The sequence below is a fragment of the Alosa sapidissima genome, chromosome 5 (assembly GCF_018492685.1).
Source record: "Alosa sapidissima isolate fAloSap1 chromosome 5, fAloSap1.pri, whole genome shotgun sequence".
In the NCBI taxonomy this organism is placed as follows: Eukaryota; Metazoa; Chordata; class Actinopteri; order Clupeiformes; family Clupeidae; genus Alosa; species Alosa sapidissima.
Window position 1 is genome coordinate 12,944,494 of NC_055961.1, and position 17,368 is coordinate 12,961,861.

The following is a 17,368-nucleotide window of genomic DNA, read 5'->3' on the forward strand; positions in this document are numbered from 1 at the left end:
AGGAAATTCTTGACTAAGATGAAGGTCCTACATTTATCGTGTGTGTGTGTTGTGTGTGTTGTGTGTGTGTGTGTGTGTGTGTGTGTGCGCGCTTTTTTTGTGCCTCCAGTGAAGTCGCCAGTTGCCGGGCAGACGTCGGATTTCGTGAACCAGATTCTGGAGACCACTGGCCGAGGGGATCCCACAGGAGGGCTGGTGGGGCTGCGTGTGCCCACGTCGAAAGTGTAGAGGTGCCCCCCCCCCCCCACACACACACCCCAACAACCCACGTTGGACAGCTGGGCACAGAACACCTGAAAAGCCATCTGCGCCATTCTCCTCCATGCTCTGTATCAGCCCGTTGTCTGCATGACCTCCTGACCTGGAAATGCATCCTCCCCCCACACCCCTCTGCACCCCTGGCGGCCTCAACGGTCCCCGTCAGTACATACATGCCAGCCCTGGTATCCAGTATGTATTTACGCACTCAACGCACATATATATAGATATATATATATGAAAATATATACACACATACATCCAGAACCGTGAACCGTAATAGTCCCTGCACTCAGTAGTCTTTCTCCAACCATCTCTGCATGTGCTGGTATAAAACAAAAACAGAACCTGATCGTAAGGGCCGCCATTTAAAGCCAATATACAAGATACCTCCTGTGAAGAATTTTTTTACTTTTAGTTTATGTTTTTGTTTGGAAATTTTCTCTAAAAAGAAAGAGGAAAAAAGAAATAACAGAAGCAAAATAATAAGATATTGCAGTAGCTTTTTTCTGTAGTGTACAAGAAAGGGCCTGAAGGATGCACCTCTACTAGCATGGGAAAGCAGATGTAGAATGTGAAGAAGGTCACCTCATCAAGCTGCATAGTATAGTCAAGAGTGACCACAGCTGTGAGATTTTAGTAGTTGAAAAAAAAAACACTGAAAAACAATCAAGCTTGTAGAAATGGGCTCTGTTGATTTTTGTCTTGTAATCAGATAATCAGATGACCTGCTTCTCTATATTAGTCTGTGTAAACATGGTGGCTCTTCTCCCCGACATCTGCAGATGTGTACACTTCTTGAACTGCGTCTGCTTTCCCATTCTAGTACAGTAGCATAAGCAGGTGATCCTTTGCAAACTACATCAAAGGCAACGTAAAGAAAATCAAAATCAAAAAGAAACAACAAAAGTGAGGAAAAAAGAAAGAGAAGCATCCTTTTCTAAACAAAACAACTCTCTTAAGTCTGGGATGGACTCAGAGGAGCATCGCTCTGATGAGGTCTCGTTGTGGGTGGGAGCGATCTGTAGAGTCGTTGAAAGGGGCTTTGTAATTCTGTTCCTTTATGCCGTGGCTGTTTCTAGTTTATTTTCCCTCCGCAGAGCTGAATTTGTAAAACCAACTTGAACAGATGTTAAAAAAAAATAAAAATAAAAAATATATATAAATATCCCATTCTATTCAAGGGGAGGGTTGGGTCAGGTTGGGGATAACTCTTCTAACTGTATACTAGATGGAGAACCATATTGATGACCCTTTTTTCCTTTGCTCTGTCTGTTCTGGTAGAAGTGTCTTCACATGATCGGAGGGATAACACACACCCCAGGCTAATTTGGCAGTGTGGCAGCTAGTTGTTGGAGGAGGAGGAGAGAGGGTCAGGATCTGGCGTGGGGCTGGATTGGGGGGGGGGGGGAGGGGGGGGATGTTGCTCGGGTATGGGTGTGGGAGCTGTTCACATAGTGTTGGAGATTCCTTAGAGGGGTGTGTGTGTGTGTGTGCGTGTGTGTGCGCGTGTGTGCGCGCGCGCGCGTGTGTGGGCGCGCGTGTGATCTTATTTGTACTGAATAACAGATTCATTGTGCCTTGTAGTTAAAATGAGCTGATTTCAGTCGTCCTAGTGGAGAGCCTGTCGTGGACCATTTTATCTCGGAGGGGAAGGCGGCAGAGATGCAAGCAGGCTGCTGTCAGAGGACTTGTGTTGCATCTCTGCTCTTTAAAGCTATTCTGAATGTACATAGGAGCATGGGAAATGCAGATATATGCCACAGAGTCTGTGCATTGTACCATAAGATGGCTCTGATATAAGATACATTTAATTTTACTCTTTTTTTCTTTTGGTACTCTGAAAGGGGTGTTTTAAAGTGGGTGGGGAGGTGTTTGGGGGGCTCTTTTAAAGATAAATATTCGTATATGAAATATAAAAAAATATTTGCACACTATATTTTGATCGCTTTTTTTTGTACCAAAGACACATGCAACGATAAATGGCTACTAGCCAGACTAAGTAAGGTTTTGCACAGCTTACCTGACACCGTATTGAATGTAGGAAAAGTGACTGGGGTCAGGGATTTTCAACGAACTGTGAAATTAGCTTGGGTCCAATTATCAACAGAAAGAAGCATTCACGTGCATGGGCATAGTGTCCCCCTGTACTGTTAGCATGGAGGTTGATCCATCGCAGTGGAGGCACTAATGTTGAGTTGATTCCTGCAGTTCATTTTCCCATTACTTTATTTTTTTTTCCCTTTTTGGTTGTGGTTGCTTTAGTGCTTAGCCAGGCGTATATTATATACACACACCTATATATATATATATATATATATATATATATATATATATATATATATATATATATATATATATATATATATATATATATATATATATATATATATATAGGTTACCTTTATAATTAGCTTTATTTTTGCCTATGTGTTGTGTTATGATAAATAACCAAAAGGTTTATTATGTTCGGTAGTTTTATTATTTGTAGATTAGTGTACAAATCCCTGTATATGATATGCATATATGTACGTGTCTCGTGTTCTCTAGTACTGTATTCTTCCATTCTCAAAAACCACACAAGAATTCTAAAATGCCACTTTACCAAGCATGCCACATCAGAGGAAATTAGATGGGGAGGAAAATTGAAAACGTAAAAAAAGTCTGTATATTTTTTTTTTTTTTTTTTACTGATTTGCCTTGAGTCTTTCTGATTGGGTTGTGAAATAAAAGGCTGTGTTTTTGGTCTTTTTATCGGATGTTTCTGAGCACATTAGGAAGCCTTCAGCACTCCCTCTGTGAATAGGTCACTTTTAGTTTGCTTGACTAACTTAGAACAGAATCATTCGATATGATCTCTTAGATACCTACTTGCTCCTCCGTAAGTCCGGTCGGATATCTCGGATGAATAGCTTGCTCATTCTGAAATGCTCTACATAAATATTGTGTTTTAGCCTCTGTTACATTGTGTCTTTGATATGTACTGCTCAGATTATTGCGTTTTGTCTGGTTGTACTAGTTGAAGCTGAGGAGGTGTGTGTGTTGTTTTTGTCCGTCTTGGCTCACGTCTTAAGCATTGAGGCCAGTAAGGCATATTGATGTTGACAAAATTTTTGTTGTCTCTTGTTGTCATTGATCTTCACAAAAGGAGAGAAGCTATCAAATTAATTCCATTACCAGTGCTAACTGAAATATTTCATTATTAGTTTTTGTTATATCTACAGAATAGTGGAGTTGATATTAATCAAATGATTCAAGTGTCTTGACAGTGACACTTTGTTGTCCTGAGTTAGTCAGAGAACTGGCAAGAAAGATGTGTATCACTGAGCCCTTAAAAGTTATTGGAAAGAATAACAAGATTCACTCCTAAAAGTCTTCCCTGACTTGGTATACCAAATTGAATTTAGTTACTAGTGACTCGCACTTTTTGGTGTCTTTGCATCAGAGCAGCATGACTAAGATTTACGATTAAATATATGTAAGAGAATAAATGAATGAACGTAGGGTTGGCTAAATAAAAATGTTGCTCTTGTGCGCTCTCCTCTACAAGCTTACAGATTTGGCCCTGTAAGTCTTAGAGCTGGTCGAAGGCAGGTAAGCTTAAGTGTAGGCTGCCCTCTCTGTGTACCAGTTTAGCTTTGACTCATAAAACTCTTGGACACAGCACTGTCTTTTGAACCCTGCCTTTCTCCACGTAGCTCAAGTCCCGGGATCAGACCCTGGTATGAATTTTTAGTTCAATCCAAGAAGGGAAAATCCTTTATCTCTTAAAGCATGATGGATATTTAAATATTCGTTATTTGATTTTTTTTTTTTTTTTTTTTTTTTTTTTTTTTTTTTTTTTAAAAGGAGAAAAAATAGAACATACCTATTTTTCTTTTTGTTGTGATAACAGTGTAGTTAATAATTCCCTTTATACCGTCCAATGTTTTACTATTGTTGTTGCAGTGTTCTCTCTAAATGTTGATACCTATATTATGTATACAGTTATATATTACAAGCTCTATATTACATGTAAGAGAAAGAAAGCACTTTGTTAAAAATATGAAAAAGATTAAGAAAAACAAAAAAAAAAGAAATGCATTTTCCTTCCATTTTGCTGCTAAACTGGCCTCGTTTGAATGCTGCAGAGAGTACTTGACTTAAACAACCTGAGCAGGTCAGAGATGGATGAGGAGGTCTAGGGGTGAAACGCCTCTGGTGATCGGGCCCTGTGTGTGTGTGTGTGTGTGTGTGTGTGTGTGTGTGTGTGTGTGTGTGTGTGTGTGTGAGTGATGACTCTGATGTCATGAATTCATTTGCCTTCAGTAGACATTTCCTATGGAAAAATCAAACTCTGCTCTGGGTTCCTCTTCAGGTTGATGTACAGTGTAGACACATTTCTTCTGGGGTGATTCCAGAGAGTGCTATTGTCATATATATATATATATACATATATATATATATTTTTAAAAGTTAAAATGATTTGAAAACAAAAGTAATTTGTACTTGTACACAGTGGGGGAAGCTCTGAGATGCAGCAGTAAACCACACATGTTTCCTGTACGTAGCTCAGAAGGAAATCTATATCTCTGTACTGTATGGCAAAGGCATTTGCCGCTATGGGGAACCGATACTGAAAAGCCTACCTTTTGCCTTTTCCCCCACCCATCCATTTGTTGGAGAAAAAGCTAAAACGCATGTTTCAAGTGCAAGTTTATTCTTTTTTTTTTTTGTTCTCCAGAAGTCGCTCCTTTATAGTGTTGTCTACAACCAAGCAGACATACGTGAAAACGATGTTGCGTAACGTGTGCATCGTGCTCAGAAGCGATATCCATCCATCTGTACAGCAAGGCATGGACAGAGAGGAGTCTTGAGAAGTAGAGGATTTTCCATTGTGCATGTTGATCTCGATCTAGTGTTTTATGGGTAGAAAGATTGGGGCTCGGACAGGGGCATCAGTGGCATGTTATCGCAGGTTAGTTAGTTTGTTTGTTTGTTTGTTTGTTTTTTACATTGAGCTGAATGGACACAAGCTGTGCAACTTTACAGTATATCAGGAGACTCTGTGGCATTTTAACAGTCAAGGAAAAGGTTGTAATTCAAAGCCAGTACTCGTTTAAAATGTTTATTTCTTATATCCTCACATACATTACTGAGATTAAGCTACTGCATCACGCTACTATATGCTTAGCAGGAAATTCATTTTTTTTTAAAAAGGGGGCTTTTGTCGCTAATCTAAAATAATCTAATCTAATCTAATTTGTGTCATGCATGTTTCGGCATGAACACAATTTAGAAGGATGGAATTTTGTCAGACCATTTGTTTTTGATCAGCCATAATGTGTTTTTTTTATTTAAAAAAACAAAAAAAAAACAAACTAACTGAAGAATCAGTGAAAATGAAAAGGATGTGAAGACCTGTAACGCAATATGGACTGAAATCACTGGGATGTATCTCCACAGTCTAACATTGTCTAACAAGTATCATATTCCTTGGAAATGCAAAACTACTTAATTGCCTGCTTACTCAAGGTAGCACTAGCTGCTCCAAAAGGGAAAGAAATTGGCTCTCTTGTTTCTGATCTGCCCTGAGCTTTGACCATAGTTCTCAACATGTTGTATAGTCCAGAAAGATGCTGCTACATCCCTTGCTAAAGCCTCCTGCTACCCTGTGGCATGAGGGTGTTGGTGGGGCTGCAGTAAGCCAGACACTCGCTCAAAGTCTGCGCTCTGACACTGAGAGCTGCTCAGACAGGCTGTAAGGCTCTGTGTAAGAATCATTCCTGTTGTCGCATTTTATATAGATCTCTAAAGCTTTCTGCATTATAAAAGTCCCTGTAGTTGATGATCGTCCGAGAGAACCAGAATAAAGTTCTAGCTGTGCCCATGCTCCGGAACACAGTACCATCAAACTTAGTTGGGTAGAATTTCAACATGTTACTTTTGTCCCTTTAAAAAAAAAAAAAAAAAATGTTTGTCCACATCAGAGGAGAGATGTGTCAGTCATTTTCTCTCTGTCTCCCTCTCTCTCTACTCGACTGATTTTTGGCATGCATATTCTTTTAGTCAGGTGTTTAGTTCATGTCTAGAACTTTAGGATCCTTATTAGTGCGCTATGCAGGCTTTTACTCCTTTGAGTATAGCACCATATTGTGCAGTTTCCAGCTCTGTCCTCTCCTCTCCGTTCTTTTGTTTTTTGTTTATTTTGTATAAAAAGTTATTTTTTCAGCTTCATGGATGCTTCCTATGAGGTAAATTCTTCTGATGAGTTTTTTGTAAAGTTATTATCTCTAAGTTCATCAGGTGAATCATGTTGTTTTTGTTTTTGTTTTTGTTTAGAGAGGAGAAGTCATAAACCATTTTGCTGATGGAAGCTTGTGTTACTGTTGCTAAATAAAACACCCTATTTTCAACATATGTAACCTGTTGAATGCTGTAGGCCTTTTTCTTCAATTTTGTTGTTTGTTTGCTTGTTTTGCTTTTCGCGCACTTATTTCATGGACCTAATTGAAAAAAAAAAGCTTTGTAGTGCAACGCTAAACTCTTGTCACACTGATCAAGTGTCTCTTACAAAAAGTGCTCCCTCATGTGAACAGTTTTCTTTTATAGACTTGTATACTGTATTACACAATCTTGCCGATCAGAAGTTGTTCAGAAGCATTACAGAAGCATTCCTACATATCATCACTGCAGATGTCCCTCTTTGCTTGTTAGAGCCTCCCCTATGCTCTAAAGCTGTATGTTGTGTGTGTATATAGACCTTTATTTTTGGTAATGATATGGTATCTTTAACATGAAGCACTTCAATGCAGAGAGTATGTGAAAGGCATGGACACTGTGCATGTAGATCCAGCTCATTCGACGTGTGTATGCGTTCTTATTTGTCATTGGAACAGAGCTGTTGACATGAGCGTCTTGAATCAAGGGCTGCCCATGTTCAAGGTTGCCACCCACCATCTCCAAGCATAACCAATGAGCACAAGTGTAGAAAGAGGAGGATTTGTATAGGGTGCCTCATAGCTTCACATGCAGTTAAGCTATCCTTGGCGTTCCAACTATTTTTATGACAAGAATATAGTACAATAAACTACAAAAAATAACCCGTATTGCACTCATATTTTGTTTCCAAAAAATCCAACATTTATTTTTAATACGATGCCTGCAAAATCAGGTGCCTTATTCAAACCGATGAGAATCCAAACTTGATCTACATATACTCTTACAAAAAAAAAAGTCTTGACATTTTTTTTTTTTTTTTTTATGGATACACAATTGTCCTTCTCCCGTCATGCCAAGAATCTAAACACAATGTGTTGTGACATTTTGAAAAACAATTGTATGGAGTGGTGGTGAAATTGTACAGATGGAAACTGTCGCTGCTCTGCCTCTCGCAGGTTCCATTTTAATGATGAATGTAGTCTTCCTTCAAATGATTCAATTGAATATTGAGAGAAGAACTTCTTACTCAAAGATATGTCCAGTGTAACATTGGGTGAGAGGCTTTCCAAAGAGTGCTGCAATCATGGTATAGATTAATTTGAGCTCTTTCTGGAGTTGTCCTTCTTTCTGTAAACATTTTTTTTGTTATTCTTTTTGTATTTATGCTCAAATCTGTAAGTTGGTGCACAAGTTTGAATTGTTTGATTGAATTGTTATTTGCCTTTTGTACTTGGCCCTCAATTAGACTTGCCATGCCATTACGCTGTTTATCTTGACATGTTTTCCTGAGTTTCCACGTCACTGACATTGACTTCAGTAGAAGTACATGATTCCACATGATGAATTATTCTCTCTCTCTGAGCTACACGGTAGGCCCCTGAACTGCCTTCCATGGGTCTGCGGTCTTTTATTTTTTGGAGAACTCTCCACTGCAAAGGTAGATCTAACTCGCTAAAAACAATGACAAACCCTCAAGAGTTGTGTCCTCACAAATGTGCAAGATAACTGTGCCTCTCGATTCCTCGGTCTCTACTGTGCTCTAGACTGCTGGCTTATCTCTGTACTCCTGGAGCAATGTCACACAGACACTGAAGAATACACTTCAGTCATACACTTATACATACATACATACATACACACACACACACACCAACCAACCATTTGCAGATGGCCTTCCGCAGTCTTTCATCATGGACAGATGAAAACAAGGTTAACGTCAACACAACATGACACACACCGAGGGGGCGCATTGTTGAAACCCAGATCTGTCCGGAACCAGAGACCGCCATGGAGAGGAGTGACTGGACTGGACTCAAAAACATGGTGCTCGCGGGCCAGGACCCGGACTCTCAGCTCAGTATAGCAGGGTATGGCGAGGGTCGCGTCCTGTCTTTTCCTGCCCTGCATTCCTCCTGGAAGGTTGGCCATTGCTTCATTTCCTTCTCCTTTTGGTTCTTTGGAGAAAGTCTGTCAATCCTCAGTCGTAGTGAGATGTAACACACGCACACACATCTCTTCACACACACACACACAAACATGAAGTGGAAAAACTTTCCTTTTGGAGACATTGGGTAGGAGTTGTATCTCACCACCCATGGTGCTGAATTAGACATTTAAAAAAATGAGTTTGGAAAAAAAAAAAATCTACTTGAACAGCCTAAGTGACTGAGAGCCAGACTTGGCACACCATCCTTTTTTTTTGTTTTCTCGGCGCGACTGAGGAAGGCACCATCGCGACTCCCTGTGGCAGTGGCAGAACCATGAGCTGCTTCTCACTGCGTAGACACCAGTGCCAAGGCCTTGCCCCACTCCCCCACCCCCCACACAATATGATGGCAGACTATCGGAGTAACTGCTGAGTGGGAACCGAGAGGAATTGCCAAGGGCCTGTTTGGAACTGAAGGCAAAGAGGAATTCAGAATAGCATGGGTGGCTATGGGCACAGATCTCTTACCCTAGCACTGAAGTGTTTGGGTCACCCTCCTCTGCACTGGACTCGTGTAGACCGACAGACAGCCAACCCGTACCGATTACAACTCTGCGAAACTCTCTCCACTTGTGCACACACACACACAGGGGGACAGACATACACATTGCGGTGATTTACATTTCCTTCCAAACTTGCCAAAATTAAACATAATGGTGTGAGAGCAAATTTGACCTTTGACATTGGTTGTGGTTACGGCAAACAAGAACCACCAAAATCCATACAACACACTCAATTCAAGACAATTACTAAGAGTCTCACCCATCCTTTAAGAATGAAAAAAAGTCACACGGTAACTCATGATCTTGATGTAATGCTTCTGATGTTGTATGGTAAACTTCTAGATAATTTAGCATGGGATCTTTACGTAGCTAGTACTGTGTGCGTATCCCCCCCCCCCCAGTGTAAAATCTCTTGTCACCTTAGGAAGGCTGTATTTCATTGCTAAGTGCTCTGTTCTAGAACTCTTGGTGAAATTCTTAAGCAAATCTGCAGAAGCGTATCCTGCTGACGTTAACATTAACTTGATCCTATTAGCAATGTCTATATTTGTAGTTCACATATATGCCTGTTCAAATACAATATCTTGACAGTTGTTATATTTATGTTTAAATGTTGTGCTGGGTTTATACTTTTGATGTTCTCTTGTTTTCTTTTCCATTTTTGTTTTGATTTTTTTTTTTTCTTTTTTTCCTTCTTTTATTTTTGAGGCATAATTAGTTGGAGACTTCATTTAGATCATTGAGCTTTGTAAATGTCCAGATGTGAAGTAGGCTTTAGAGTCTCAGTTGTGATTGATTTTGTAAAGATGTCTGCTTGTATAATTGTGCCTCATTTTTGTTTGTTTATTTGTTCTTGTTTTCTATCATTATCCTTAATTATGTCACACCATTGTATCAGCCCGGAGTTGGTACCACAGTTTTGCTTGTAACCATGATAGTCTAATTCTGTTATTGATTTTAATATGAAAATAAACTTTAGAAACCATTGTTTTTTTCTCGTTAATGTAATAAAACAGAACTTGCATTGTTATTTTGACATTAGGCATTAGCTTGATGAATAGATCTAAATACAATTGCATTCACTTTACACTACTGTGGCACAACACGCAAAATCATAGCAGGTTGGCTATAGTCAATTAATTTAAATGCTTACCAAAGTCACATTCAGTAAAACAGTCCACCTTAAATATATCTAAGCCTAGGAATAGGCTAAGCACACTGGAACATGATGAACATATGACTATGCCTCCATGATGATCATAACTACTACTACTTAATTGTGTAGAAATATAAGTTAGACCACTTTGTTACTTAGAGTAACTTAGGAAGAGGTGGACATTACAACTACCGGTATTCAGTTTCATCCAGTCTATAATAAAGCCCTGTAGGCGGCAGTAATGAGCCTAACAGGGTTAAGTCAACCACCACAAAAGAGCACACAGAGATGTTTAGCCAATCATCGAGCTCCATTTTCCAAAACAAAAAAGATGGCGGTACTTTCAGATTTTAGAGTCCGAATTTGTAGTCAAGAAATCATCAAACATGACTTACAACTCAAGGCACTTATACAGGTAAACATAAATATTTCATCCCCTCATTACTACGATTTTATCACAAGTCATAATCCTAACCAATATTTGTTTCCAGACGAAACTGTACTAATCCATCGTAACGTTTAATTAACGGACTCCTGATGGCGACTCGCGGGCAGCATTTCTTCAAAAGTATTCAAATTGCCACAATATGCCTGTACAAAAAATAAATAAATAATTGTCTGTACTTTAAATCAGGATATAAACGATTGCCTCGGACCCCAACATGTACTGGATGAGTTGAATTTCCAAGTAAAAGTCAAGTTCCGTCAGCTTAGACGCAGGATACAGGTGAGTAGCCTAGCCTACCATACGTTTCTTTTTCAGTAGCGTCAGTGAAGTCCCTAAAAAGCATTACATGATTGTAACTAAGTGGTATAGATTTTTTTAATGATCCATTATCGAATGGTTAAAACACATCAAGACGCAATAGGCTGGATATTAATTCTATTTCAACCAGGAAGGTCTCCTCAAGGTCATGACAAATATTGAGCTACCTTTTCTCTCAGGGTTTAGAACAGCTGGCAAAGGAACAAGACAGTGAGAAAGATAAAAATATTATCCTGTGTGAGGCAGATGGACATCGAAAACAGATATTGAGGTAAGGCCGGGTTCCTAAATAAAGAATGTCATTAATGAATGCATCTAATTTGATTCAAATATTGTTATGTAGGACTCACTTCTGCCAAATGTGTTTCCTTTCGATGGGTGCTTTGACTGTTATGCCATGGTATTTGGCAGATGCCTTTATCCAAAGTGCCTTACACAGTATATGAACACTACAATAGTGAAAAATAATAGTTTCAAATCAAGCTGAAAAGCCTACAATAAGCATAATAGTGTATGTAATGATGATGACTAGGATCACTAATGAACTCTTCTTGATGCTAATGTATGCTTAGTAATCAGGCTGCGTGGCGGAAGGCAAATCTAACCTGCAAGCTCCTCATAGACAGTATGGAGAAGGATGAACTACTAAACAGGGGAATCAGTACAGTCAGACCTAGGTGAGCCGGCCACACACTTGGCCACAGTCTCTCTCTCTCTCTCTCTCTCTCTCTCTCTCTCTCTCTCTCTCTCTCTCTCTCTCTCTCATGACCTCCATCATTAGTGCATGGAGTGTAATACATCCTTTTGCTGAGTGGAGCTGTATGTTTCCATTTCTTCTTTTGTGTGTGTTTGTGTAGGAAGACCACCAAGGAGAGCCTGGCTGAGATGAGCAGTGACATCACTGAGTCAATCATGATCATCAACCAGCTGATGTCCGAACAGGTCAAGCAGAGTGAGGGGACTGTTAGCCACTTGGGTAAGACAGTACATGACTTCTGATTGGGGTTGGCCGACCATGTAAGAGCACACTGACCACTTTTTGTCATGCCTGTGTTACATTTATTTGTTTGTTTGTTTACTTGTTTTTGTTATTTGGATTAGTTCAGGGGCCTGTACTACGAAGCTGGGTTACTGGCTTATCTGGGTAACTTCGAGAGTAACTTGATCACGTGTGGCGTAACTTCCCGATTAACCCGTACTACAAAAGGTGGATATGTTTTAACCGAGGTATGCTGCCATGGCAATTTACGCTGCATCTCAAACCTGCTCCGACCAGGTTATGTTCTTGGTTAACCCGAGGTTTCCGTTAACCACACCCTTTATAAGTACCACCCCTCCACTAACAATTTCTCCCGAGACATGTGGAGCGCAATTGGAGCGCAAATCGTGAGGGACTCTCTTTCCAGGGCGAGGGGTTTTAGAGACCGCCAGAAAATATATATAACCTACCCGGACGATATTCTCTATGAAGATATAGATTGTCAGCCGAGGGAATTCGTTATCTTTGTCAGATGATCTAGGAAGACGTCTCATAGCAATGCCCGTACGTGGACATTCATGTATTCCATCGGTGATGCTGAACATCTGAGCAAGAATAGGCCTACTGTATGTCCGAAAATACATCGGACATAGGCCTACAGTATGCTGAACATCTGAGCAAGAATAACCTAAAATAAATCGGACATAGCCTACAGTAGGCCTAATAAATTAAAATCACCATTTTAACAAACTTGTTGTAGTCCATGAGCCACAGGCCCAAAAAGGGGCGTGTCACTACCACTTGGGGGGGCAAATTCTCACTATATTTTTCTGAAAGCTACATATTTCTGGAGTATAAAATGGTATGATAGCAAGTTGGATCTTGTAGCTTTGTGGCTGTACAGGCCTTCAAAGTTGACCTCTGATTTGAAAAAAGGAAATTCCGCCTATTGGCTTTTTTTTGTTAAACCACTCATAAGAGCCCAGAAAATAATTCAAACCTCATTATTACTGATGCATATGTGGTGTTTGATGTTGGCATACATATTTTGAATCATTATGTGATTTTGCCCTTCATTTTGGTTGATAAAATTCAAGATTTATGTGTAATAATGAACAAATCTACATTTTCAGAGACACAACGTGTTGCAGCACTAATTGAAATGCCCACTACCTCATTAATCAATGTATTTATACCTTCCTACCTCCCAGCAGAGACTTGAAATAAAAATGATTACATAGGTCTGCATTGCTATGCTATTTACTATTTGTAAATGTACTATTCAGGAACACCCCAAAATTCAGTAAATTAGTATTTTATTGAAACTACCCATAAGAAATATTCCAAGAGATCAAAACATCATGATTACCAATCACATATTACCTTTACATTCAAGGAATACCATATGAAAATTGTTCACATCACCACATGTACCCAGCTTAACATAAATATTATAATTTTATAATGTCCAGGGCACATGAAATACATACAGTAATTTCCTGCGTATTGTGTATAAGCCACAGGACAGTGTTTTATGCAAGTTAAAAGAAACAAAACCATATACCATATTAACTGACCCCGTGTATTAACCTCATAGCTGAAGAAATTTTGCAAAATCATTGTATAAGCTGCAGCTAATAGTTGGGAAATTATGGTAATTGCATCACAGGTGCTAAGATGATCAACATTATACATTTCAGTTGTACTTTTGACTAGTAAGAATGTGGGAATGAGATGTAGATGAACTGGTTGGTGAAAATATTCATACTTTACACATTGTTATCATTATGTACAATTTTTATTATTATTATTATTATCATACTTAACATTGTCTTTCATCTGATGTTAAAATAATTTCCATTAAAAAGAAATAATAACTATTTTCCAAGACTTGATCTACAAGTACATACATTTACAACAGTTTTAAAAATTCTACACAGTTAGATCTGATGAGACAGAAACTGAAATTGGATCAATCCATTTTCAGAGGAACATGAGTTCATTTGCATATTTACAGCAGGCAAAGCAACACAAGGTTAGGGATGATCTGATTCAGGCTCATACTACAGGCAAAGATCATGACATAGAGGCTGGAGTCAGCACAAACCTAAGCACACCTAAGCACAAATTCCATGATACATTGACAAAGCAAAATAATAAAAAAATAAAAAAAATAAATACATTTACGAGCATGAGTCAAAAAAGAAAACACAGGCACATGGCAAGACCATCATGTTAAAGACTGGACATGAGAGAAGTCTTTTGTCACCCTTTGGACCTTAACCATGGTCATTGGCGACACCTGAGGGGACCCCAAGGAAAACCTCTAAAGCAGCACTTCCAAAGCATTTGCAGAAACTTGCATCACTATCAGATAATCTTCCAGATGAATATAATACAGCAACAATCATTGATGGAATGTCTCTGGTCCAGAAGGTCAATAACAATGTCTCAACTTATGCAGACATTGCTGCTGCTATTCATAGCATGATCCGTAAAGAGGCAAAGCAGAGGCAGATCATTTTTTAGATTAAATTAAGATTTAACTTTATTGTCATTGTGCAGAGAACAAGTACAGAGACAACAAAATGCAGTTTGTGTCTAACCAGAAGTGCAAAAAAGCAGAAAAGTACAATGTGATATACAAGAACAATATAGATATATGCAGTGTATTAACAGAATATATTACAGAAAAACTGAATAAATATGGATATTTAGTATGAACCATATAGACAGATAGGTATAGTATGTACAACTATGTGCAGTGTGGTAACAGTACCATTTTAGTGCAGAAACAGTAACATTACAATAGTATTAATAATAAGTGTATGTGCAGGATGAAAAGCAGTAGAATATGGCTATGTACAGTATAAGTGTAATTACAGTATGTACATTTGTAAATAAATAGATGGATGGGATAGATGGGTGGGATAGGGTAGTGCAGTTGTGGGGGGGGGCTGGGGGATGTCCGCCTCCTTGTTGTCCCTGTCAAGGTTGCCATGGTCGTGGACACCTCAACAGGCACAGGCAAGGAGGCATCAGGCGGGGGCGGGGCAGGGGGTGAAGGGGGCTTAGTTTGTTGGATGTCACCGGGATGCAGAGCTAGAGTTCAGTAGGGTGACAGCCGCAGGAAAGAAGCTTCCTCTGAACCTGCTGGTTCGGATGCAGAGAGACCTGTAACGCCTCCCGGAGGGGAGTGGGGTGAACAGTCTGTGGTTGGGGTGAGAACAGTCTTTGATGATGCGTGTCTTACGCAAGCATCGCTTGCCCTGGATGGCCTCGATGGAGGGGAGTGAGGAACCGGTGATGTGTTGGGCAGTTTTCACCACCCTCTGCAGTGCTTTCCGGTCGTGGGCAGAGCAGTTGCCATACCAAACTGTGACACAGTTGGTGAGGATGCTCTCAATGTTGCAGCAGTAGACAGCAGGATCTGAGGAGACAGATGGACCTCAGAAAGAAGAGACGCTGGTGAGCCTTTTTGATCAGGGTAGAGGTGTTGAGGGTCCAAGAGAGGTCCTCAGAGATGTGGACACCCAGAAACTTGAAGCTGGTGACATGCTCCACCTCAGTCCTATTGATGAAAATGGGTGTGTGTGTGCTAGCTTTAGACTTCCTGAAGTCCACAATGAGCTCTTTGGTCTTCTTGGTGTTGAGAGCCAGGTTGTTATCAGTGCACCACGATGTTAGGTGCTGGACCTCCTCCCTGTAGGCCGTCTCATCGTTATTGCTGATGAGCCCAATCACCGTAGTGTCATCTGCAAACTTGACAATGGTGTTAGAGCCATCTATAGGTGTGCAGTCGTAGGTGAAGAGGGAGTAAAGGAGAGGGCTCAGCACACATCCCTGTGGTACACTGCTGTTCGATGGTTGAGGAGGTGAGGTCTCAGGTGAGACTGAGGTCTGTTGGTTAGGAAGTCCAGAATCCATAAGTTTGGTTTTTGTTTTATCACATACACATATATTGGTAGATGTTTTTTCTTTACCTTGACATGTTTCGACGTATACTTCCGTCTTCATCAAAAGGTCACATGGTGGAGTAGTGTGACGCGTTTTTATCAGCTGATGTTGTTACGGAGGTGTGATCCACCTGTCAGTTTTTTGACAGGTGGACCACACCTCCTGCATGCCAGTCATTAAGCAAGAGAACAACCGATACCACCGCTGGATAAAGGAGGCGATTGAAATAAGAAGGCGGAGCCCAAAGACTATGAACAGAGATGAGGGAGCATATATGCTCTCCCATACCTGGAGTGCCGTCCTGGGGGGCGGCTGACTGACAGCAGGAGGTGTGGTCCACCTGTCAAAAAACTGACAGGTGGATCAAACCTCCGTAACAACATCAGCTGATAAAAACAACTCACACTACTCCACCATGTGACCTTCTGATGAAGATGGAAGTATACGTCGAAACATGTTAAGGTAAAGAAAAAACATACCAATATATGTGTATGTGATAAAAGAAAAACCAAACTTATTTATCTCAAGTGTAGACACAATGAATGCAATACAAGTAGTCCAGAATCCAGTTACAGAGGGAGGTATTGATGCCCAGTTCACTGAGTTTGGTGATCCGTTTGGAGGGGATGATGGTGTTGAAAGCTGAGCTGAAGTCAATGAACAGCATTCTTACATAGGTGTTGCTATTGTCAAGGTGGGACAGGGCAGAGTGAAGTGCCATAGAGATGGCATCCTCTGTGCTCCTGTTCTGACGATGAATTCAATGAATAGATTAAATATCCTTTGTACTCGTTTCAGCTACAATTTAAAAAACATTTGTACTGCAGACCTATGTATGTCATCATTTAACATTAATTTCAACTCGCAATTGAAAGTAAGGAAGGTAGAATAGTAATGATCAATAAGGTCTGCATTCAGGTATTGCCATAACATGTTGCTCTGAAAACTCAAATTAGCTTTTTTCTTTGCACATAAATCTTGAATTTTATCAACCAAAATGAAGAGCAAAATCACATAATGAGTCAAAATATGTATGCCAACATCAAACACCACATATGCATCAGTAATAATAAGATTTGGATTATTTTCTGGGCTCTTATGAGTGTTTTAACAAAAAAAGCCAATAGGCGGAATTTCCTTTTTTTTTTTCAAATCAGAGGTCAACTTTGAAGGCCTATACAGCCACAAAGCTACAAGATCCAACTTGCTATCATACCATTTTATACTCCAGAGATATGTAGCTTTCAGAAAAATATAGTGAGAATTTGCCCCCCCCCCAAGTGGTAGTGACGACCCCCTGTGGCTCATGGACTATTGAATTGAATGTCATATTACTGTACCC

General features: G+C 39.9%; 1 protein-coding gene across 5 annotated transcripts in view; it reads left to right on the forward strand.

Annotated features, from left to right (window-relative positions):
• crebrf (creb3 regulatory factor) overlaps nucleotides 1-17,368 on the forward strand; it is a 31,619-nt gene that overhangs the window by 12,432 nt on the left and 1,819 nt on the right. For 3 of the 5 annotated variants that reach the window (XM_042092722.1, XM_042092720.1, XM_042092723.1), the window contains one exon: nucleotides 110-2,307. In XM_042092722.1, coding sequence (XP_041948656.1) covers nucleotides 110-228 — 119 coding nt within the window. In that variant the 3' untranslated portion in view covers nucleotides 229-2,307. Of the gene's footprint in view, nucleotides 1-109; nucleotides 2,308-2,625; nucleotides 10,740-10,958; nucleotides 11,052-11,269; nucleotides 11,362-11,662; nucleotides 11,768-11,947; nucleotides 12,067-17,368 lie in introns of those variants that run through there. The other 2 variants (XM_042092724.1, XM_042092721.1) reach the window with 2 other exon arrangements.